Source organism: Doryrhamphus excisus, linkage group LG15 (assembly GCF_037039965.1).
Source record: "Doryrhamphus excisus strain RoL-2023G ecotype Guam linkage group LG15, RoL_Dexc_Guam_v1.1, whole genome shotgun sequence".
In the NCBI taxonomy this organism is placed as follows: Eukaryota; Metazoa; Chordata; class Actinopteri; order Syngnathiformes; family Syngnathidae; genus Doryrhamphus; species Doryrhamphus excisus.
Genome location: NC_136371.1, coordinates 14,678,888 through 14,703,514, shown reverse-complemented (window position 1 = coordinate 14,703,514; position 24,627 = coordinate 14,678,888). Strand labels below are relative to the sequence as shown.

Sequence of the window (24,627 nt, the reverse complement as noted above, 5' to 3'; positions counted from 1 at the left end):
TGGCTTACAGCCATGCCCATATAAAGAGGTCTGCTCCTCTGTGACATCACAAAGTGGAAGTTTTACCATGCCTTCTGAAACTGGGCGTCTTTCAGGGCTCACTTCCAAATATGCAAACCTCATTATCTGAAACTTTGGCATCGTTTAACACAAGATTTAACAACATTCTAACTACATTTATAGGTCAAAAAGGTGGAAAAAACATATAGGTCATGTGACAGTCGTGACTATTCTGGAATATATGGCTTTTCCAAAATGTCAGGTAAGCTAGCTCATTTCCAAAAGCTTATTTTTTTGCCAATAGCGGTAATTTCAAACCCATTTAACAATTCTAATGGTTTAATGTTGTTATATTTATATATTACAGTTGAACTATATTTTAAAATGAATTAACATAGGACAAGCAACAAAGGTAATGTCACATTAAACTGCAATGCTATGCTATTTTTTAAGAAATGGGTCTGTAGGGCATGAGGTTAAACATGTATTGACGTTTTAATGTGCTGCTTTCCACCCCCCAGGATCCACCCACCCCCTTCGCGAATGCTGGAACCAGACATCTCATCAGTGCACTTGAGCGGGACAGGGAGATGGTAGTTGGGAGGGGAACCGGTGGATGGAGGCAGCGAACTGAACTTGGACGTGGCTTTTAGGAAGTTTAAAGTCCGCCTTGGAGGAGGGGGGGTACTGAAAGGAAGTGATTTAGCATACAGTATATCCGGGACAGGTATACTTACATGTCATCATGTAAAATAGTCGTGTCTACTCTTAGTTGTCAATGTGACATTTGAAATGGCGCCTGGTGCCGGGGTGTTTGTATTGAACGCTAGCCGATAACGTGCTCGTGGTCCCGGCTACGAGGCTGGCTTTTCTTCTGGGTTGGTTCGACTTCATGGATGAGCCGCTCGGCTGGGAATAAACGGGAGCCAACATGTACGCTGGACGCAAGAGAAGAAAACCGGTTCAGAAAGGGTAAAATGTTTATTCATGAGGGTAAAATGTTTGTTCATATCCTGTCATTGTGAGTAACCGAGATTTAATTGCGCTGCACGTGAAGCTATTAAAACATTCCATGCTAGCTTGATGGGAGGATATTTTTGTTGTTGTTTACAAACTCAGGGAATAAGTTTATGGACGCAGGAGGCAAAAAAACACAGAATTTGAAAGAGGGTTTTCCCCCCTTTAACAATTGTTTAAAAAAAGGGGGAATAGGATAAGATAAGATATGCCTTTATTCGCCCCTCAGTGGGGAAATTTGCATTGCACAGCAGCTAGAGTACAGAATCAGTTAAGCAGTACAAAGTACAAACTACACAATATAAATATAAACAACCCAAGTATTAACAAATCAACAATTTTACCCATAGTTATATACAAATACAGTTTGCAGATAATATGAAATGAGATGAAATATATGACCAGTCTATAGTACACTATGAGATCTTGCTAGTGATTTAATATGAGGCATTATAGAAATACTTCACTTTGAACTTAATATATTGCACTTAGAGCCTTAATGTTGCACAGTGAATGGAGTCTGGAGTAACTATACTGGTACAAGGGGGATAAGGGTCCATTTGTGTTATTTTGTTACTATCTTTACATTGCTGTTTTGTGTTTTATTCTGGTTGTAATCATGATCAGCTAATCAAAGGCAAAAGCACGAAATCAGTCCATGATCTTGAACATTTTCAAGTTTAACTTATCAATCTGTAGTGGTGTCCACCACTAGTTTGTGAGATACTAAATAATTCAAATAAATAACAACAAAGTCACATTTTCAATTTGTCTTCTAGCAATATAACCGCAGAACGTTATAATACAGCTTTACATATGTTGCATATAGAAAAAAATGTAGGGTGCGAGGGGGCCACTGTGATTTTCTTTACATTTTAATCCACAAACCCCACAAAAATCAATCACCGTGGGTTAAGATATGCTACGACAGTGACTCCCAACCACTGTTCCACTGTGTCATCTCAAATCCAGAGCCAAATTGATCCCGGCTGAAGGGGCCAAGTCCAACCCATCCAAACGTCACCGTGATCGTCTGAACATGGAGCTGGACAGGCTGGCCAGGTTGCTTCCCTTCCCTGAGGATGTCATCTCCAGCTTGGACAAACTGTCCATCCTGAGGCTCAGTGTCAGCTACCTCCGCACTAAGGGCTTCTTCTCAGGTAGGGAATCCTACTCTTTTGGACTCAACCTACTGTGAAAATACACACATCACATTTGAACCAGGCCAGGAGGTAGGTGGAGGCATGAAAGCATGTTCTAACAATGGAGCGGTACCATGCCTAAGCAAGATTGGGAAGATTTTAAATTTTAAGCCGTGTGTCAGTGATGAAATATGCAATACGCAAGTATGATCATCATTAATTGGGGTTTATTAGTTCTAGGCTGACTGCACGGCGGTCGATTGGTTAGCGCACAGACATCAATGCTAGGAGACCCGAGTTCAGTCCCACCCTCTGCAATCTCTGTGTGGAGTTTGCATGTTTTCCTCGTGCATGAGTGGGTTTTCTCCAGGGACTCCGGTTTCCTCCCATTGTCCATAGGTATGAATGTGAGTGTGAATGGTTGTTTGTCTATATGTGCCCTGTGATTGGCTGGCCACCAGTCCAGAGTGTACCCCGCCTCTCGGCCCAAGACGGCTGGGATAGGCTCCAGCACCCCTGCAATCCTCGTGAGGATTAACGGTAGAAAATAAATAAATAGTTCCAGGCCCGACCATGATTAATTAATTCCCGCAAAGTAGGATTTCATATTAATAATTGGACATGTTTATGACCTTTTAATATGGTTTTTACCGTCATTAGAACCCTGTAGACATAAAATATCACCCATATAGGCACTTTTACACTTGTCTTACCGTATATAGTACACATGAAAATAAATATGATAATAAACTCCGGTTACCTCCCACAGTCCAAAAACATGCTAGGTTAATTGGTGATTTCAAATTGTTTATATGTGCCCTGTGATTTGCTGGCCACCAGTCCAGGGTGTACCCCGCCTCTCTCCTGAAGACATCTGGGATAGGCTCCAGCACCCCCGACCCTCATGAGGATAAGCAGTAGAAAATGAATGAATGATAATAGAAAAAAATCCATCTTAGACATAAAGAAGATACCCAAATGTTAGTTTTCCAGGTGCCTATTGGCTCATCAGTGTAATGTTACTGACACTACTACAGACCAGTGTGGAATACTACTCTACTGTCACTGTTTGTGGGTAATGAGAAACTCATGATGCACTTCAATCGATACATTAGGAAGCAAGGAACACATGCGGTGAACATTCACACAGGAGCTGCTGTCGGCCACGCTCTCCACTGCTGACATGATGGTAGCACTCAGCTAACAGTCAACTCTAGCTAGTGATGTCACAGCCAGTATGCCAGACTTCTTAAAGGCACACACAAGTCAGAGATACTGTATTACACATCATATCATGTCTTTTGATTGCCTTATATTTGTATTTTCTTTCATTAAGCCTTTTTAATGCTTCATTTAGGTCAAAAAGATCAATTTCAATCGTGAAACAGCGGTCATTTATTTATTACTTAGTACATTTTTGAAAATGCATACTGTATGTGGAGCAGTTACTTAACATTACTGAAGATGCTCATGATGTAACTTTTTGATCAATGTGAAATACTCATAATCCTTGATATTATGATCTATAATACAATGTATAATATAATAAATATTATTGGCAATAGGTACGATTACTGGGCCATATCACCCAGCCCGAGTCAGCCCCCACTTCTTTCTATCTTTCTCCAGCACATGTACATGACCTCTGGAAGACCCCCAACTCATTGCAGTGTCTGAATGCGGCCTTTAATGGATTGTAGGTCAATGAGTTTGCCTGTGGCCATGATGTGACCTCCCTCCCAAAGTCTGAGCTACACAGTAATGTAGGTCTGAGGAGGCGCTGGCACTGCAGTGTGCAGTTAGGAGGAGGAGATGAAAGCTTTGGAGAATAAAAACATGGCAGGATAATCCACTCACGCCGTTTTGCAGACTTTTTTTTAAGAAACGGAGTGGGGTGGGGGGCACAAATGCCCATGTTTCAACTTTTGACTCCTACTGTCGCATCAAATCAGCTGAAGCTGTTTTGCTGCTTGCAAATCGGTCTTCCAGGTATAGACACTGTTGGTTCTGTCGTGCTTCAGTTTCGGGTTACTTCACTCAGCACACCTCGAACATTTCAGCAGCCATTTTTTTACCATAGTATATCTTCTTTAATAGTAGCAGCACCACACCCCTTATTGGTGTGGGGTTGCACGAGTACTGCCAGCACTAGGGAGCTATGGTTCATTAAGTTAATTTTCAGCATCTACTCACTGCGACATTCTAGAGTAGAGCATGATCCTTCACTTTGGATAACACGTTAATGATAATTAGCACATGATAATGAGCCCAAACACACCTCCAAGACGATGACTGCCTCGCTGAAATGTGCAGGATGTGCTTATTTTCATGAGATGTCTGTGCAGTATGTTAAAGTTTATTTTAGGTCTGCAACTAAAGATTAAGATGAAGCTTGTCATTTCACTGAATCAAATCATTGGTTAGGCTCTTGACTGACCAAATTAATATAAACCCAAAGTTAGTGGTCATCTAACAGGTGGGGGGGCAGGGAGGAGCACACCACCGGGCGATTTGTGTGATCTCATTGTTTTTCTGGTAGGCATTTGTGTGATGCAAATGTCTTATGCTTTTAAACGCATATTGTTTTTGAGAAGCCAAACTCTTTACTTAACTGTCCCCAGCAACTGGCTGGAACTACTTTCCTCTGCACTGAAATACCACCAGAACCCGGCTCAGGACACCAAGTGGGGAGTGAGTTGCTGTTGACGGACTTTACTGCTTATGAGGGTGTCATACAACTTCATTTTCAAAACTCCAAATTATCCGTTTAAGTTTTCCATTGTTTAGTGAGCAGCCTTTAATGAAATTTGCATTGGTAATAGGAAAAAAATGAAGGCCATGTACAATTACAAATAGATGTGATGCGACGAAGCCATTTAACCTTCCACCCGTATTGTCCCCAGCCTGCTGACTTCCCCTTCTGTCAATGTCTCCTTTGCGGCACCAGAAAAGCTCTTTGTTTTCAGCAGATTCGACCCGCTTGTACGGTTTTCATCCCCAGGCTCTGAGGCACATTAATGGCCTCAGGGGTTTTGTGTTTGGGGTCATATAGGAGCCCCTTTAAGTACTATGGGCTACCTTACTGTATAGTACAATGTGACTCTAATTGAAACATCGCTATTCTATGTGCTCGTGAGAAGGATTATGTTTGGAACAGCTGGGCTTTTGACGTTTTTCCACAGAAAACCTGCGTTTTCATTGTCCTAATTACCCATCATCCTTCCCCTTCTCTTGCTCCTTCTCCAGTGGCGTTGAAAAGATGTCCATCTAGTGTTGACCGCCATGGTGATAAGGTGTCGGAACATACAGCAAGCTGCATGCCTGAGGGGGAACTGCTGCTTCAGGTAAATAGTAAATAGGTTTCAGTATTTACCACTCCTCTGCGGCTCAAAAGTGTGTGATTCACAACTACAAGTAGAAGTAGTTGAAGGTGGATGAAAGTAGAATGCCACAAGGCTAGTGTCATGGGAGACACAGAGGAATAAACCAGCATCCATCAGCTGTCAGCAGTGAGCCTAAGTAGCTGAGCAGTAATCAAAATCAAGTGTGCCTAGAGGAACCGCCTCCCGCCTGAGAAGCTCTGTGGAAAAAAAAATACAGAGGAGGAAAAGGCAAAATAATATAGACCTAATGAGAACGTAACAACGAGTGCAGAAAAAAGGTGCAAATTTTTTTTCTCATGTGCCCTTTTGTTTACAGTACCATCTTTGTAATGATGCACACTCTCTCAATAACTACAACACACTGTACAATAACATAATAACCACACCACAACTTTCAGATGTCCTCAGCAGTGCTCTGATCATCCCCTGTTGTCTCTGCAGGCTTTGAGTGGCTTTGTCCTGGTGATCACATCTGAGGGAATCATCTTTTACTGCTCTCAAACCATCCAGGATTACCTAGGCTTCCATCAGGTATGCTATTTTGACAACCTTTTGCAGCATGTGAAGCGCCTCAGTGTATACGGTTGATGCCCATTAATCGCGGGCTACCAAGACCATCTGCAAATGGCCAAAGTGGCCATGAATAAGTAGGGGTGTCTCAAGATCTCATATCATGGGATCTTGCAAGTGACAGCAGTGCAAGGGTTATCGGAACTGCACATTGAGTGCTGTACACACCCTGCAATCTAACCTACCTTGGTGTCCCCAGCGTCAGCGAGTGACGTGTGGATGTTTTTTTCCATCATTCAACACTTGAAGCTCCAGAGCTGTCTGGAATATGTGTCTGACCTGAGGGCATACTGTGGCGACCATAACTCTGCTCCATAACACACCCCAAACATATAGGAGATGGGTGTTGACAGTTGCATGGTTGCTATATTTAACAAGTAGGGGTGTGCATTAAAAGTGAGAGACAGGAAGTGTGACTTGTGTCATGCATTTATTTGATATTTAAATACACCCATTCAACAAAGATGAAGTATTTGCCGCAAAGATCTCCACTTCTGATTCTAGTAGCAGTGCAATGCCGGTGTGAAAGCTTTAAAGCTTCCACACTGCGACACACAACAGAGACAGGCGGAGCTGGGGCACACTCCTCTTATGCCTGGCAGCTCCTCGCTTTGCTGGCAAGACATGCATGAGTGTCAAACATGTGGCCCAGGTGCCATCTGTGGAACGTCAATGCAGAAATAAAATAAGATAATAACAGACTGAAGTTTCCACTTCAGACATTTTTAAGGGCAAACGTTTGCATTTGGACCAGAGCCCCAGAAATATATGTATTTAAAAAATAAATATATATATCTGTATTTTTTTTTTCAACCTCCTTGTGTGGTGTTTTCTTGCCAGACGGATGTGATGCATCAGAGTGTGTTTGAGCTGATCCACACAGAAGACCAGCAAGAGTTCAGAAGGAACCTGCACTGGTCGCTCAACCTTCCCAGCACTGAATCCTCTTTGGAGGCTGTAGCAGGTCTAGTAGCCTCCATTTGACTCAGCAAGATTTCAATGCTTTGCCTTCATTTTTCCTGTTAATAACTCCTCCGATTCAACAACAAAATCATGAATCAGCGAGTTGTTTTTCTTTTTGCTTCAGAGGAATCGAATTGGCATTCAGTGAGAGGAGAACTTTAGCTCAAACCTCGACACATCCGAACACACACCCACTCTTAATATACACACGTCACTTTCAATTATGTCAACAGTTGGTGCACACACACACAGATCAAGGACAGTCTCTCTTCTGCGTCATTTAATTTGTGTTGATACATTCACTCCAGCTGATGCCGAACCAACTTCCTACAACCCTGATGAGCTTCCACCCGAAAATTCCTCCTTCTTGGAGAGAAGCTTTGTCTGCCGCTTCCGCTGTCTACTGGACAATTCCACAGGCTTCTTGGTGAGATTTTATGAGTAAATGTCACTTTGAGTGTCTCTTCATGAAAGCATGTTTTCATTCCTGGTGTGTCACGTCAGTCCCTCAGGGATCAGAAGTCACCATTTACTCATGTAATCTGCTTTAGAAGAGCTTCAGGGTCATGGGGAACAGGGCCTTCGCCCCCCCCCATTCCCCAGTGCGGATGGGATATGAGGAAAATGTCATTTCAGTAGATGACATCGGTATTTCCATTTGCACTCCCACTGCTGCAGTTTAGTTCAGTCGCTGCCACCGGAACGGGTTTGGATCCTGAAGACCGTCGAGAACTAATCCTGAAACTGTTTTTCTCATCATTTACCCACACTACAAGGATGTAACCCTCCTGTTGTCCTTGTTCAGAGGCTCAGTGCTGCGATTTCATGTTCATAGTTCACCAGAAGGACGCATGGTTCGAACTCTGTCTCTCCTGCCTCCCAGAGCATTTGCGTGAGCAGTAAGCCAGGTTTCTGCATGTATCTGGTGGTCACTATGGCTTTGTTTTTCATAATCCCTCCTGCTATTCAGAACCAGATTCCTGACATCACAGCTGCAGGCCCTTAAACCCACTTAAGTAAGGTCAATTAGGCAGAGCTAACAGAGACGGGGGTCGTCACAGGAAAGGACAATTTTTTAAACACACCAAGAAGTTCTTTTCCATATATGACCGTTTGGACTGCTTGCTGGCATCAGAGTGGTCACGTGATGTTCCTGTGACGTGTCATGTCAGCTGATTTATACAGAGAAAGTGATGTCACGCCTTAAGGTCACACAGACACCTTTGGAAGTTTATCTGGAGCATCAGTGGTCGTAGAGGAGTTTTTTTTTACTCCATTTAATTGTAGCAAGTGGTGTGAGACCACAGCATGGCTGTGACAATCAAGTGTACCGCTACTTTGAAGACTGCAATGACAAAGAATGTGACGGCACTACACGTCTCTACACAGAGGAATGACTACGTCACTATTGTTCTTTTTAGTTAACTTATTTCCGTTCGTGGTTTCTTCCAAGCTTAACTCTTCTGATAGCAGTGCATCAAAAATTGAAAATAAAAAGGAACGCGAAAGTAGGCTCAGAAACCATTGGCTGCAGGTCCAATCCAAGCTGCTCAAACACTGTAACGGTCAAGGATAAAAACAGTAGCTTTGAACATGTGAAAGGACCTGCTTCTATGAAAGGAACAGGGACAACTGAGCAGCATAGTGGTCTCATCATTGATGATTCCTCTCTCCCTCTATTTCCCTCCCTTGCAACGCCCACTTCCAGTGTACAAGACACTCACAGGTTACATACATTTCATTCTTGTATGTAACCTTTTTATTACTGTAGTTGATATGTCATTCATGTGTTCTGTGTCCAGTGTACGTGACATAGGTGTTATTTTAGGTATAATTTAGGTAGAAGTTCTTAATTGTAAGACCCAAGTATAACTTGTGTCAGATTGCAGGAACAGAGACTGTGGACCCCCTGTATGCTGACAGTTCAAACTTTCAAAAGGCTCAACTTCATTCAACACCATCTCTTTGACCAAAGTGTCGACAGTCACTTATGTCCATGTCAGTCAGCTAGTTCGAGCTGTGTCGACATAAACGGGTTCCCAAAGGGCCAAGGGGTTTTATTAACAGAGAAGAGTTTTAACACACTGTGTTAAAACTGAGATAGTACTCCCCCCGCAGTACAATAAGACTAATGATACTTGATGTAGGGAAAAGTAGTCAGTAGCACTCATTTGCTCAGTTGTTGGTGTTCCTCCAAACTCTTTGTTCAGGCACTGAGCATCCAGGGTCGACTGAAGTTTCTTCGTGGTCAGAGCCAACTGCAGCACGGCAATGAGCGCACCCGGTTTCAGCTGGCTTTGTTCGCCATTGCTACTCCCCTGCAGCCCCCCGCCATCTTGGAAATCCGAACAAAGAACATGATCTTCAGGACCAAACACAAGCTTGACTTCACTCCCATGGCCTGTGATGCAAAGTGCGTGGTTCTGCACTCGTATTTTTCATGTAAGAAGTCAATTAAGAATCCTGAGTGTTTGTGTTTTTCAGGGGGAAAATTGTGCTGGGTTACACTGAGGCAGAGCTGCGTGTTAGAGGTTCGGGTTACCAGTTCATCCATGCTGCTGACATGCTGTACTGTGCTGAGAATCACGTCAGAAGTAAGTTAAAAACCTTGCTGAGCACATTTGTCACAAACAGGCTAATTATTAAATAGTCATGTAATTACAGTAAACCCATTATGTGATGAAAGACTAAATATTTCTTTGTCGCCTTTCAGTGTGGAAAAGTCATAGAATCCTCGTTTTCCTAACAGATGCACATGTAGCATTTTCCCAATGATAACCACATAGCATTTGCTACTAATTCAACAACTTGTCCTACTTACTGTAGCTGATGGACCCGATGACCTGGTTTGTTGTAACCATGGTGCCCACATTATCAGACAAGCTCACACAAAAACACACTCCCTGAATGCATGTAGTCATGCATACAGACACACAAGTATGCACGCATTTGAAAACATACAATACAATATAGACATGCAAATGAAAGCTTTAACCATACCTGTTAACATTTATATTTAAAAAATAAAGCAACATTTCAGAAATATACGGAAAAATATCCCATGTCCACCAACAAATGGCAAAAAAAAACAACTAATTGAAAAATTTATATTTTTGGCACTCCACAAACCCTCCAGCTGGCTTGACATTGACGTTCTTCCCCAATTTCTTATCGACATTTGCAGTATTTTGTATATTATTAGATTAGATTCAGCTCCAGAACGTGACACAATGCAGGTTTAACCCGTAAATATGCCTCACACATTTATTAGGATAAAATGTGTAGGTACTCAGAACTAGTCATGTTCATCATGTAAGATGATGGGTGAAAAAACTGTCTATTTTCAGTGGGGAAAGAATTTGACAAATAATTAGTGCATATGTGGGGCTGTGAATGCTCACTCGCTATACTGATCCACTGTATAAATTAAGAAACTTTTTACTCTGTATATTTACTTCATTGTCTAAATCAATCAAACCATGAATGTACAGCACCTAACTACATCTATGGATCATGTCAATTTAGATGCTCCTATCAAGACAATGTGTTGAATAAAAAAAGAATACCATATGGATGGCCTTGTTTAGCTACAAGTCTCGGCCATGTAGCCCGGTGCAGTTCTACACCACTACAGAGGACATCCACAATAACAAACAAATTTAAGACAATATTTAAAACAATACCATTGCTATCTTCTAAAAGCAACAGAAAAAGGTGACCCGCATTACAGACACACACAAGTGCGTGCAAACTGTAGGAGCACATGGCCCGTTTCTTGTCTGATGTGATTCTAGTGATAAAGACTGGAGAGAGCGGCCTCACCGTCTTCCGGTTACTCACCAAGGACAACAGGTGGAAGTGGGTCCAAGCCAACGCCCGCCTCGTCTACAAGAATGGCAAACCGGACTACATCATTGCGACACAGAGGCCCCTGGTGTAAGTGCACAGCAACGGCTTGAAAAGAGAGTGGAATTGTTTAAACACTGTTTCTCTCTCTACAGTGAAGAGGAAGGAGGGGAACATCTGAGGAAACGCTCCATGCACCTTCCTTTCACCTTTGCGACAGGGGAGGCACTTCTTTACCAGACCGGTTACCCACTCTATGGATTTCCAGAGCCTGTGCACGACAATGCCAAAGCCAACAAGTCTAAAAAGGGGAAAATGGACAAGAAGGGCTCGGAGCATCAACACCCAAAGTCTTTGCTGGAAGTGATGATGAGCCAAGATGAGTCTGTTTACTGCCAGCCAGATTCTGAGGCTCCCAAGTCTTACCATTGGAGTACTTTCAATGACCAGCAAGGTGAGACTCCTCAATGTGGGGACAGCTGGCAGATGCTTGCTAATAGAGAGGCGGTGAAATCCAATGGCAGAGTGTCCACGTGTGAGCCACTGCTGGCAACCCTCGACTCTCTATCTCTGGATGGAGAGGAGACCTGCTCCAACAGTGAACTCTTTAGTGCTTTGGAGAACCTGGGCCTGAACGCTGAAGACTTGGAACTTTTGCTATTGGATGAGAGAATGATCCAGGTTGAGGTGGATCCCAGCCATGTCTCAACAGCGAACAATGAAATCCTCTCCTACATTCATGACTCAATGGAGATGGAGAATGGAGACTACAGCAATATAGGTCAATTTGGCCCAACGACCCTTCCACCAAACCCCTCCCAAAGTGCTACCCAAGAGGTGCAGGCACACTTTGTGCCAGCTACCCCTTCCACTCCGTCTCCCTGTGGGCAGAGTGTTACACCCCAGCAGATGCAGCAGCTGCCTAGTGTGGGTGGGCTTCAGTCTCCATCTGGAAGTGTAGATACTAGCATCCTCTCTGGGATTCCGAACAGCCACTGGATGCACCTGCCTGAGGAACCCTGTCCTGACAACAACATCGACCTTTTTGCCGGGACATTACATTTCAACAGGGAGCGCAAAGATATGACCTCACCTTTGGAGTCAGATCAGCAGTTGCAGCTGGAGCCGCACCAAGCCCAGCAACAGCCATATCCACAGGAATATGTCCAGACACAGGAAAGAACCTTTAGCCCCAAAAAACACACTTTCCTTTTGCCTGATGTGCTTGTCGACGCTGCGGATTGCAACGTCTCCAACGTATCACTCGCAAGCAGATCAGCACTGACTGGTGCCAATGTGCGTCACTACCAGAGTATAGTGGAGCCATACACACGGCAGGGGCAGGACTTACACAAGCAACAAGGTTCTGCTTTGGCCCCGGGTCCCCTACAGAGATCTGCGCTGGAGTTGGAGAAGTTGGTGGCGCTGACTCAACCTTCAGTCGAGGCCTATAGTCTGTTTAGCGCCACCACACAGGATACCTGCAGTCAGGTACAACATACAGTAATGTTCCATACATGTTAGCAGGTTATGCAAACTTGCATCCATCATTAATAAATGTCAATATAGTATATGTATAACAAAGGTACTTTTGGGGTCCCCAGGCGGGGATGAAACTAATCGCCATATTGTGAAATTGTGCAAACAATGCTCATTGGCAAAATGCACTAAAAGTGATAATGATGTACATTCCATGCTGCAAACAGCCAAACATATTCTGGGGGTAAGAGGGTTGACAGTTCTACTGAGAGTAAATGTTGTATATACTGTATAAGTGAAAGTAGTAAATATGTTGTATATGCACAAGCACTAAATCTGTGCAATAGTTTTAGTGTATTCTTGTTAGCCGTATACCAAGTGAACAACTCGGGCCTTCTGTCCTGTGTCAGTCTAACTCTCCAAATTACTTACGCTGCCAGCTTGGTTTAAGGTTGTTTGGTCTGCATCTCACACCCTTAATTGGAAGGCTTTCAAAAGGCTTTATCTTTGATTTGCCATCGCATATCAGCAAAAGCATTGAATCTAGAGCGCTCTAACTCAGCACACACAAGCCTCGGGCACAGCTCAGTGTAAACTGTGATGATGTGATCAGACATGCTGTGTAAATAAGACAGGTCCTGTTCATCTCAAGTACAGTATGTAAACATGCATCTACATGTACTGTATGACTTTATATTAGTTGATATGTATCATTTTTCATCTTTCATTTCATTCATTCCAGTTCGTGAAAGCCAGTCCTGTTTAGCCTGTGATTAGTTGCATCATCAGACAGACATAAGCATGATCGCTCCGCTGACGTACTGACATCATCATTTACCTAATGATGAATTCTTCATAGAAGCTATTCTCGGGTCAGCTTTGTATTTTCATCCAACTCCAGAAAACGAGCTGATGTTCGTAGCAAGCAGGATTTAAAAGGTAAAATTAAGATGTTGAGTCCGCGTACTGCCAATCTCAGCTTGTATACTTAATACACTCAAAATGCACAATATTCAATGCCATTCAGTGATCACAAGCACGATGCCTGGATTAGCCTGTTGCTGCGTTTAATGTAACTGTCAGGAACAGTGGACATGTGTGGGAGGGACGGGGCGTGGGTGCGCCGCAATGCGCCACACTGTGCTGGTCACAAAAAGTGAGCTGGCCACACCCCATTGCCGTAGTGTAGGCGCAGTAAATAATGTAATGCTTGCATGTCCCTGTGCGTGTCGATTGTGGGTGTCAGGACTCAAATGATTCAGTAGCTGGAGAATCACTCGCATTAAATTCAGAAACGTTTGAATAGTTTCACTGCTCAAGTAAAAAGATATTGTCTGTTCTGATTATGACCAGTCGGTTGTGTTTTTCAGATGGAAAATGGCTGCCTCCTCAAGGTTGCCAACGCCACGTACATTAGAACCTGTCTCATGTCCAACGGTAACAGAGAGGTGGCCAGCGACGTAGCAGTCTCATGTCCTGATGGACTCATGGACACCCAGAAGTCGGGATTTATCCTCTAATATGGAGGTGTGACAATTTCTTTAAGATTTTACATGAAGCATTTACCTTGTTGAAACTAAACTACTTTGTTTTTTTATGTATTTAGTAAGTTGTGTCTCAATTGGCACACTTCCCTACTGACGCTTAGTCTTGTGAGTGTATACATGTGTTCATGCTGAGAAGCATGGCAAAATGCAGGACGCTGTCATTACCTGGATGTTGCACTCAAAGCGGCTAAAACACTTCACAATCCATAAAGTCACTCTTTGAGCAATGCAGCGGAAGGGGAGGGACTAAGTCACGTGCTTGCAATTCAAAACATTAAGAAGGAGAGAAGAAGCAGCAAAAAGAGTACAGTGGAACCTTAGTTTGTGTCATTCATTTGTTCCAGGAGGTCCAGAATGTTAGTGAAAGTTTGTGATGGCCCAGAACGCTTCGTTTCAGAGTGTTTTTCCTAACACTGGCTCTTTGTGGCATCATAGCGTGCCGACAGTAAGCACTAGCTGTTGGCACCACCCCCCACCAAAACAGACAGCAGCCCTACCCCGCCCCCTGCTACACAGATTTCACGGTGTTAGCAAGGAGCATTGACTCAGGACTCAGGTATCAGGCATTGTTTTGGAAATCCAAGGAAATACACCTGAAATGGGTGCAGATTCTAGAAGACCTGGAAAGCCTTCTGTGCTTGTTATCGTGTGTAGCTGCTCTATAGGCGTTCACAACTCAATACAAAGGGCTGAAAAATGAGTATAATGAGTGGTTGATCTCGCTGCCACAGCGTGTCTTTGGGGACAGTCATGTGTTGAGTGAAGCTAAAAGTAACATTAAGTCTTCATTTATCCCTTTCATTCACAATTTATATGCACTTAGAATAGATTCAAGTGGAACTATAATGATCTGGTTGCCATTATGTTTAGCTAGCGATTAGTATGCTAACATGTTTTTTAAATGCATGAAGAACATAGTTGGACTCGCACAGTCCATGAACTTGTTTGCTACCAAAGATGTATTTATACGTTTTTTTCAACCTGACAGCTCGCTCCCAAAGATGTATTTATACGTCTTTTGTATTTTTTGGCACATTGAGAGGATGATGGAAGTGGACAGGAGAAGAGAGCACGCTTGGTGCAGTTTTAAGCCAAAAACACGGCAGAAACACAAGGTGGTAGAAGTGCATTTTATGAGAGCACGGTCTGTATCTGTCCCATGAAATACATGCTTCGCACCGGCATTTTTGAAAAGGCATTTTTGAAAAGGCATTTTTGAAAAGGCATTTTTGCGCGACGGATGTTGTTGTTTTCATGTAAAACAGACGTTTTTTGTGTTGTTTATGTTGTGGCATGACTCTACAGACATTTTGGGTAAATATACAGTATACGGCTAAATTTATGTCAAAGTGAAAGTTATCCTTGAAATGTCTGTTTTGACAAAAAGCTGTTTTTGTGTCTTGATTGTTGAGAACTGATATTTTGCTGAAACTTACCTATGTTCCACTACTGATTACAAAAGCATGACGTCTAATCTTCTTTTGGCATATACCATGTCAATATAGCCCAAGAACACAATATTCTGTGTGCCTTGAAAAATGGCTGCAATTGAAAGAGTTAATAACGCGACAAGATGAACGCCATATTGTACACTAACCGGAGCATGCACACAAACCGGTGCAGAAATGTTTACTGCAAAACACTCTAACTGGGGCGGACACTTACCAAGGTTCCACTGTAATAGAACATGTCTGCCATGTGGAACGTACCTGCTGTTTGTGAGAGTGATATAAATTTGTTCTCTCACTTGGAACCCCACTGCATGATACCTATGTACTTTCGCATCCAAAGTCTTCTTAAAGAAGACGTCACATCCTCTGTAAGTTTCACCGGTTATCTCCTGAAAAAGTAAGTCAAATATGTTTTTGTCTAAACGAAGGTGACTTTATGGTTCCCTCTTTCATATAGCCAGTAGTAGGGGTGCAACCAGGAATTCTGGGCCCCATCATTGTTTTGTTTACCACGCCTTGTTATTAGTCAAAATATACAAATATTTATGTAAATAGTATGCAATTTTGGCCTAAAGGAAGCATTTTCGAGCATAAAAATGGGTAAATGGGTAAAATTTAGATATAAGGCATTCAGAGGACGCATTCAAAGATCAAGGCGTGACTATTGTTTCATTGATGAGATGGAAGTAGCTGTCATGAAAAAAACAAAGAGCTCTTGTATGTCTAATATGTCTTATTTACTGTTATTATATGTACTATATTGGGTAATACGACTTTTACAGTGACCATTGTTGAGAGTTCTCTAATAATGGTAAAAAAAGAGACACTTAGAAGGTTGTAAACAGGTTGATGACGATGAACGATGAAAATATTCAATTTATAAATAAGGAATCCTACTTGGCGGAAATTCACTTATCACGGCTGGGTGTGGAACCAGTTAGCAATGATAAAAAGGGATTATCGTACCCTGTTTTTGGCAGAAAAGATTACTGCAACATGGGATGCAGGCAATGAAGCACTAAAAATAACCATATTTCATATACTGTAACAATTTGTAGTAGATTGGTAGACATCTATGATGAAGTAAAAGGTAACACACACACATGCAGTGATGGCCAGAAATATTGGCCAAAATCTTATTGTGTCTACTATATTGGGTAATATGAGTATAAATGTGACTATAGGGGTGTTATGTCATGTCTAGAGAGCTTTAATAATGTTTAAAAAATGTATTTAGAAGGTATTGTATTGACTGGTGAGCATTTACCTGTCTGCATTCTCTATTTATAGACTATGCCAGCTCGTCACCAAAATAGTGCTTTACACGGCGTCTTCACATCGACAGCATTTGTGCCTCTTGAGGATTGCCGCAACGTTGTGCACATGTACCGTATGTTCCCAACACAATCACAGCAGGTCCGTTATGTCAGATACGAGAAAAGCATTTTAATTTCCCGACTGGAGACGCTACTGCCTTGTTTGCCGCTGGCTTACACATGTACTGCACAGAAGATGATGCTGACAGAGTTCTTGCTCTTGGTCTTTTTGCTAAATCAAAGGGAGGATGGGATTCCCCTCCAGAACTAAGAAATATTCCAGAGCAGGGAATTTTCCACTGACAATATTCTCATTCTGATATCTCTGCATGCCTGCATGCCTACATGCCTACATCTACATGCCTCAGCATTTAGCAACGACTCCACACTGTCAACGCACAAGTGGCTCAGAATGTCCCCAAATTGACATGCATTTATATGTTTTGCTTCCTGGTTTTTCTCAACTTCTTTTTGTATATGTGACATGTATTGTTGTATGAAAAATCACTTCACAAGGCGCCTCAAACAATAGTTGAGTGTATTTAAATGTGTGTTATTGTTGTTTTACCAGCACTTCTTTAAAAATAACCTGAACATCTCATAGTAAACATGGTATCCCTGCGGTCTTAAAAAGTTCATAATTTAAATTTAAGGTCTCCTAAAATGACCATTGAAAATCCGATTTTGATTGGTTACAGAAATGAAATGAATGAAAAAGACTCTAAGACCTCAGATGTTGATGATCACGGCTTCTGCTTGAAACGATAACATACACTACCGCTCAAACGTTTGGGATCACTTGCAAATTTCTTTGTTTTACAAAGAACATTTTTTCATGCATTTCACAAACAATTTTTATCCATTTCACAAACATTTTTATCAATTTCACGAACAATTAAAATTAATCAGATGATTTTCAAAGAAGGATCTACATTTTTGCATAGAGGCCTACTATCAACAACTGTCAGTCCTCTGCATCAATCTCCTTTTATGGCTGCTGATGTAAGTTCATCATTTAATAAGGCTAATAGATTATTAGAAAACCCATCTAAACTAAACTAAAACAAAAATCTCTGTTAACTACTCCCTTCAAAGAGCAGCACAAACTGGGTCTAACAAGGACAGAAAAACGATGCACTGTGCAACTGTGCCAGAAGACAAATATCAGAGTGTTTAGTTTAAGACAAAGGTGCCTCACAGGACGTCAGCTGACAGCTGCACTAAATAGTACCCGTCAAACACCAGTGTCAGTATCAACAGTGAAGCGGCAACTTCAGGATGCTGGACTTCATGGTAGGATTGCCAAGAAAAAGCCAGATCTCAGACTGGCCAAAAACATTTCCAAGTGATCCCAAACTTTTCAGCGGTAGTGTACATACTGAAAGGAATTTGGACACCATTTGTTGAATATGTCAAGACTGTGAATAGAAATCCCCAAGATGATATCTGACCATGTGGTTCCATGTAAAACTGTATTTCGGCTCTGATGTATAAGGATGTCTTAGCTTAGCTTTCCTGTACAGGTATACATCATACATACAGACACGTCAATGCACGTCCATTGGATGTGCACGATGAACATTCTTCTGAAATATTTGTGTCGAAGAACATTTTGGTCTGATGTTTCTTTCACATGTAAAACTTCAATAAAAGAAATGATTGGAAAAACAAAATATGATTTTGGAAGGTCTTAAAATTTTATCGACTTTATATAAACGTCAGTCTTGCTTGTTGTCGCAACCTGGTCAGAATTTATTGGCCCCAAACACTGAATTTTGTCATTCCGTATTGTCGTGCCTGTCGTGCCTGTCACCTTCTACCCCGCCTTCAACTCGGAGACCCGCCTCCTGCCTGATTGCGCTCCGGTGTTCCTCATCACCTGATTTCCTTCTTCCTATTTATTCCCTCTAGTTCCTCCTGTTAGCTGCAAGTTCTTGTACTCCCATGTCTCGTTGTGGCGTTCCTTGTTATTGCCTCGCCTGGTTTTTGACCCTCGTCTGTTCTTCCACTCGTTCTTGGATACCTTTGCCTTAGTGGACTGACTTCCTTTGTACCGACCCTCGGCCTCGTGTTGAACCTTATCTCCTGTGGTGCCTGCCAATTCTGCCTTTAGGTCCTCCTTCCCACGTCCTGTCACGACAATTGTATATGTGTTGTATATTACCATGGTAACAATTGATTGCTATGATTGGGAGCTGACAACTTATCTAATCTCTTATCTTATTTAATCTAAGTATGCGTGTCGATTCTTTGTCTTTTCATTGTTGGGTTTCTGGTAAGTGCACAACGACGGTATTCAATTTGCAACAGCACTCGCAGTACACTCAAAGTTGATGCCCCTCACACAGAATACATATTGAAGTGTTAGTTGAGACAAAGGCTGTGTCTCAATTGGAACACTTCGGTACTTACTCGTAGCGTTTTCAGTGCCTTCACGCTAACAAAAACGCTCCAGTTTTCATGCCTGTGAATATCCTCATTCATCCATGTCGTAATCGCCGCTGGACTAGGTGGGACACACACCGGTCAGACTTCTGCTTGTCAATCTCATGCTCCAACTTTCCCTCACTTGTGAACCAAACCCCGAGATACCGGGTAGTTAATGACAATGTTAAAAATGATAGGAATCAGACAGAATATTCAATGTTTACCATTCATTCCGACATTCAATTGAAGCTTTAATGTGTTGGCTTAAAGCAGAGGTAGGGAACCTATGGCTCGGGAGCCAGGTAGGGCTCTTTTGATGACTGTATCTGGCTCTCAAGCATTTCTTACCACAATAAAAATGTATTTTTGCTAACATTTTAAAGTAAACCATCACAGAAATGACTGTTAAAATAATATTCAAAATCAACAACTTTCTTATGCATTTTAATTCGTCCATCTATATTCTGCTGCAGTACGGCCAACCATATCTATCTTTCCTGATGATATTTTCCAGGTCAAACACCAAAACTTGATTATTACTGGGTAATGCTGTAGTCTACCTCGGTCATTGAGATGTCAAAATAACATGTAAATGTAAACTTTCCTCCTTTAGTCAAATAGCTAAAGCTGCAGAACCAAGCCTTCTGACGAAGATGGCCAAAAGAATGAAATACATCTACGGAGTACGGTGCAAAATTATGCAGCAGCAGAAGTTGTATTAATGGCAACAAGTATTTGATTTATTATTAGACTCTGCGCTGCTCACGAAAGTGTGCTGGCCACACCCCATTGCCGTGGGGTAGTGTGCCTGGTCTACGTAATTAGAGCCCATTATCTAAAACTGTTGGTCTTACATAAAAATGCACACATTTTATTGTATTCAATGTTTAAAAAAATGTATATGGCTCTCACAGATACACATTTTAAAATATCTGGCCTTCATGACTCTCTTCGCCAAAAAGGTTCCCGACCCCTGGCTTAAAGCAAATCTAGCAATCGGCGCAGCTTTTTTAAAGAATGGTGCATTCCGGTGCATCGGGTACACGGGTACATTCAGGGACACTCACAGGAAACACACCCACACATGCACGTGATATTTACAAAACCAATCACTTGTTGCAACAGTAAGACATAACAGTAAGACAATATAGCAAATATTCTACCTATAAACGATACTTTGGAAGGCTCTGTGATTACATTTTACACATTTCCGACCTTTGTAAAATGCAGTTTGTCATTCAACTTTATGGTAAAAAAAAAAATTTAACACTTCCTTCCTTCTCTGGCATCCTTCACAGCTTCATCACATGTCTTTTTGACCTATCTGCAGATTTGGATGCTTTTAGCACAAGCGACTAACACTCCATCCCCGACCCCCACAGTTTTTGCACCAGCAGGTGTGAAAACTGACATCCATCCCAAAACAAACAAACACACTTATAGCAGAGGCAGGTCACTGCCAGAGGCTCAAGGTTTCACCGGATAGAATCAAATGCCGTTCAACCACAGTCTCATTTCACCAAAATCAGATTGAAAGTGCTAAAAGGCACGCCCTGAAAAGGTAATAATAATTGGACATGACTTTTCAGGGCAGGCTGGCAGCAGGTGAGGCTCCTGCCAAGTGCAGAACGCTGCTGACGTTGCATCTTTAATGACGCATCGGGAATGATTTATGAGAGTTTTCTTTCTCCCGGAGTCTTCAGACGGTTAACTTTGTGCACTTGTGACGGGATCAATCATCCAAGCAAGATGTTGTGTGTCCCGCTCCAGCTGTGGGCCACCTCCCGTCTCTCGTATCCCGCCGCACGGCAAAGCTCGCTGGGATAGGCCAAGATGTTCATGTTACCACATTACCATGGCAACAACCACAGTCCGAAGCATTTTTCTGACACTGGCATCTTCACTGTACTTGAAGGGTTAACTGGTTCCAGACCCAACCATGATAAGTGAATTGGGGAAGAATTTGAATATTTTTGTTGCATGGCGGATGAGTGGTTAGCGTGCAGGCTTCACAGCTAGGAGACCTGAGTTCAATCCCACCCTCGGACATCTCTGTGTGGAGTTTGCATGTTCTCCCTGTGCATGTGTGGGTTTTCTCCTTGTACTCTGGTTTCCTCCCACATTCCAAAAACATGCTAGGTTAATTAGCGACTCCAAATTGTCCATAGGTATGAATGTGAGTGTGAATGGTTGTTTGTCTATATGTGCCCTGTGATTGGCTGGCCACCAGTCCAGGGTGTACCCTGCCTCTCGCCCGAAGTGAGCTGGGATAGGCTCCAGCACCCCCGTGACCCTTGTGAGGATAATGAATCCTGTTTACCATCTTCTAAATACAGGTTTCAACATGATTAGAGCTCTCTACACAGGAAGTAACACCCCTATAGTCACTTTTAAACTCATATTAATTAATCTGTAAGAAAAGAAGACATTGACGACATGTGCTTGTGTGTGTTGCTGTAAATGTGTTTCGAGTGAGCGGCAGACAGGAAGTGACATGGTGGGGGGGAAGAGGGGGTTTAGAGTTGAGTTTTAACTTTGCATGGGTTACGGCATGGGTCCTGTGTCTGTTGTGAGATAATTGAAGCGTGTTTGAAAGCATGTTTTTTTCTACCCGTCAAATCTGGTGCTTGTGTGTCTCACTGAACATTGCAGTAAGATTACTGTAAAATATGTTTGCATGTATGACCTTATCGTGGCTCACACCTAGCACTGTACTTGGACTTATGGCTTGATGCAGGTTGCGGACGGTCTACTCTCTCATATTAAACACTTTGAATAGACTTGTGTCTGCTGCATAAGAAAATATGAAATATTAAATAATCCTTGAGACCCACTCAGGCCTGGAAGAATATACAGTTTCAGTGCAGACACACTGACCTGTTTTCAGGCCACTCAGGAGGACACCCGACAAGCTCTTAGGCACGTCGGCAGACCATTACATTCCTTACAAACCTTTTTCATTTAGTCATAAACCGAATTGACTCCCGAATCGTGATTATTGGCAAAGAAACGGAGTAAAGGTGATGTCAAATCGATGGCTGACAGATTTTCTTTCAAGAAGCCTGCTTCCTCTGGCTGCACCCCCACGCCCCCCACCCCCCTTTCTGCACTGGGCGACATGTCAGTGTGCATTATATCCATCCCAACAAACACATCCTCCTGCACCTCCTCCACGCTGCGCTCCGGACGCAGCCGCCAGGGACGAACGGAACAAGCGTGCACTTTGTGGTTGCTCTTCACATCAACAAAGGGCACCAACAAACAGCTTGAAGTCCAAACTAAGGATGCGGACCACTGGTTTCCTTTCCATTTATTGCCGCGTCAACATACCAGGAGCACACCAAGGTCACACAAAGGTGCACACGGTGGAGCGCCGTGCCGTGTACGCTGTCATAAAGCTTTAAACAGAGTGTTAATGGCCGGCGTCAACAAGCTGGGAGGCTTTTAGGGCAGCAGCACCCCCGCTCCGCTTCTCTCTAACGTCTGAACTTTGACCTCCTTGCACACACAAGCACCTCCTGCAGTGGAACCTTGGTTAGCGGCATTCACCATCAGATGGTACCTGCAAGAGAAGGCTTTTAAGAACAAAACAAAACATCCTCAAAGACCTTGTCTTTGCATTTGCATGAGCGCACCAAAACTGGGACACTGAAAAGTGGAAGAAAGGTTTATTTTCCTGATGAGAATAGAATTGTTCAATGCAGCTTCAGGTTGTGCAGGGGCGTCAAACGGTAGATGGCTATGTGGCAATCATCGCTCTTTTTATGCCATCCTGCCTGTTCCCCTGATCTAAATCCAATTGAGCACATTTGGGAATGAAAGTTTACAAAACTGGCCTTGAGGTTTTCTTTAAGCTATGGTCTTAAACATTTGATCAACATTGATATCATGCTACAATTCATGCTACATTTTGTACAGCATTATCAATATGAATCACTTGGACCGAGATCAGAAATTCACATTTCCATTTACACTTTTACATATCAATATAATTCAACATTGAGGCATAATTAGCAAGGTTTTGATTCAATATTGTTACGCAGCAATTTCATTCGACTCAATGGCGTTACAAACCCAATTCCGAACTACTTTGCCATTTGGGTGAATATCAACAAAGTATCATAAAAGCATCTTAAAATAGGAAAAACGAACAAATAAAAGGTTTTCCTAACTCTATGTCTTTCAGCTACATGTTCGGCTGTAATTTATACTTTGATGATAGGACCGTTTTAAAAATACGGCCATTAAATGGGTCACGCCGATCTGCTAAATCAGAGGTAGGGAACCTATGGCTCGGGAGCCAGGTAGGGCTCTTTTGATGACTGTATCTGGCTCTCAAGCACTTCTTACCACAATAAAAATGTATTTTTGCTAACATTTTAAAGTAAACCATCACAGAAATGACTGTTAAAAATAATATTCAAAATCAACAACTTTCTTATGCATTTTAATTCGTCCATCTATATTCTGCTGCAATACGTCCAACCATATCTATCTTTCCTGATGATATTTTCCAGGTCAAACACCAAAACTTGATTATTACTGGGTAATGGTAGATGGCCAAAAGAATGAAATACGTCTACGGAGTACGGTGCAAAACTATGCAGCAGCAGAAGTTGTATTAATGGCAACAAGTATTTGATTTATTATTAGACACTGCGCTACTCACGAAAGTGTGCTGGCCGCACCCCATTGGCGTGGGGTAGTGTGCCTGGTCTACATAATTAGAGCCCATTATCTAAAACTGTTGGTCTTACATAAAAATGCACACATTTTATTGCATTCAATGTTTAAAAAAAATGTATATGGCTCTCACAGATACACATTTTAAAATATCTGGCCTTCATGGCTCTCTTCGCCAAAAAGGTTCCCGACCCCTGGTCTAAATGATCAGTTAGTTTGGTATGCTTTTGAATGGAACTTTGGAGTTATCTAATGAACTTGGAGATAATTGTGTTTTTGTTCCTTTCAGTGTGCTTCGTTGCTTCAGGTGAACTTTAAGATGACAAGTGTCGTTATTCCTTACTAAACATTGGAATGTGTGTGCTTTATGGGTATATGAAGACGGAAGAAGCCAAGTAAAAATATGCAATTTACTATCAACCTTTTATCTCTGGTAAAATTCGCAAGTCAAACTGCAAGCGATGTCTGGTGTTGTGTTGTTCCAAGGCATATGGACATACACCCCTTCCAACAGATGAAGATAAAAATGGCTTGTTGTGCCACTAAATAATTCAGTGTTTTTCTGTCTTTTTTTTCTCTCCCAACATACCCACTCATTGACTTCTCCGGGAAGATGCTGAAGCTCACACATCCATCTGACCTAAAAGCTCTGGCATCTCGTGGGGCGATTGCACATTAAACGCATGGACATTTCTTCTTCATTTCAATAATATTAAAGGTCATGTAAGTCGTGGTACTAATCACCACAAGGAACGTAGTAATATTTCATTCATTCATTTTCTACCGCTTATCCTCACGAGGGT

The 24,627-nt window shown here is 42.3% G+C and overlaps 1 protein-coding gene across 3 annotated transcripts; it reads left to right on the top strand.

The window, feature by feature from the left end:
• The first annotated feature begins 375 nt into the window (after positions 1–375).
• Positions 376–24,499, top strand: LOC131104797 (aryl hydrocarbon receptor-like). 3 transcript variants are annotated; one of them, XM_058052325.2, is made up of 12 exons: positions 376–972; positions 1,990–2,177; positions 5,406–5,503; positions 5,984–6,073; positions 6,953–7,076; positions 7,384–7,502; positions 9,286–9,488; positions 9,560–9,669; positions 10,870–11,011; positions 11,077–12,412; positions 13,771–13,927; positions 24,438–24,499. In XM_058052325.2, exons 1-11 carry the CDS (start codon positions 932–934, stop codon positions 13,918–13,920), a joined length of 2,601 nt encoding a protein of 866 aa, XP_057908308.2. In that variant the 5' UTR covers positions 376–931; the 3' UTR covers positions 13,921–13,927; positions 24,438–24,499. The 3 variants fall into 3 exon arrangements, with proteins under 3 accessions (XP_057908308.2, XP_078652587.1, XP_057908307.2); XM_058052324.2 differs by lacking the exon at positions 24,438–24,499 and adding an exon at positions 16,689–18,410 and having other exon boundaries at positions 377–972; XM_078796461.1 differs by lacking the exon at positions 24,438–24,499 and having other exon boundaries at positions 13,771–18,413.
• The last annotated feature ends 128 nt before the right edge of the window (positions 24,500–24,627 follow it).

Excerpts from the sequence above, each read along its gene's own strand:
- LOC131104797 (XM_058052325.2), top strand. The coding sequence starts at position 932 with ATGTACGCTGGACGCAAGAGAAGAAAACCGGTTCAGAAAGG. Across the intron at positions 7,503-9,285 it reads ACAATTCCACAGGCTTCTTG|GCACTGAGCATCCAGGGTCG; the intron begins GTGAGATTTTAT and ends CTCTTTGTTCAG. Across the intron at positions 12,413-13,770 it reads CACAGGATACCTGCAGTCAG|ATGGAAAATGGCTGCCTCCT; the intron begins GTACAACATACA and ends TGTGTTTTTCAG.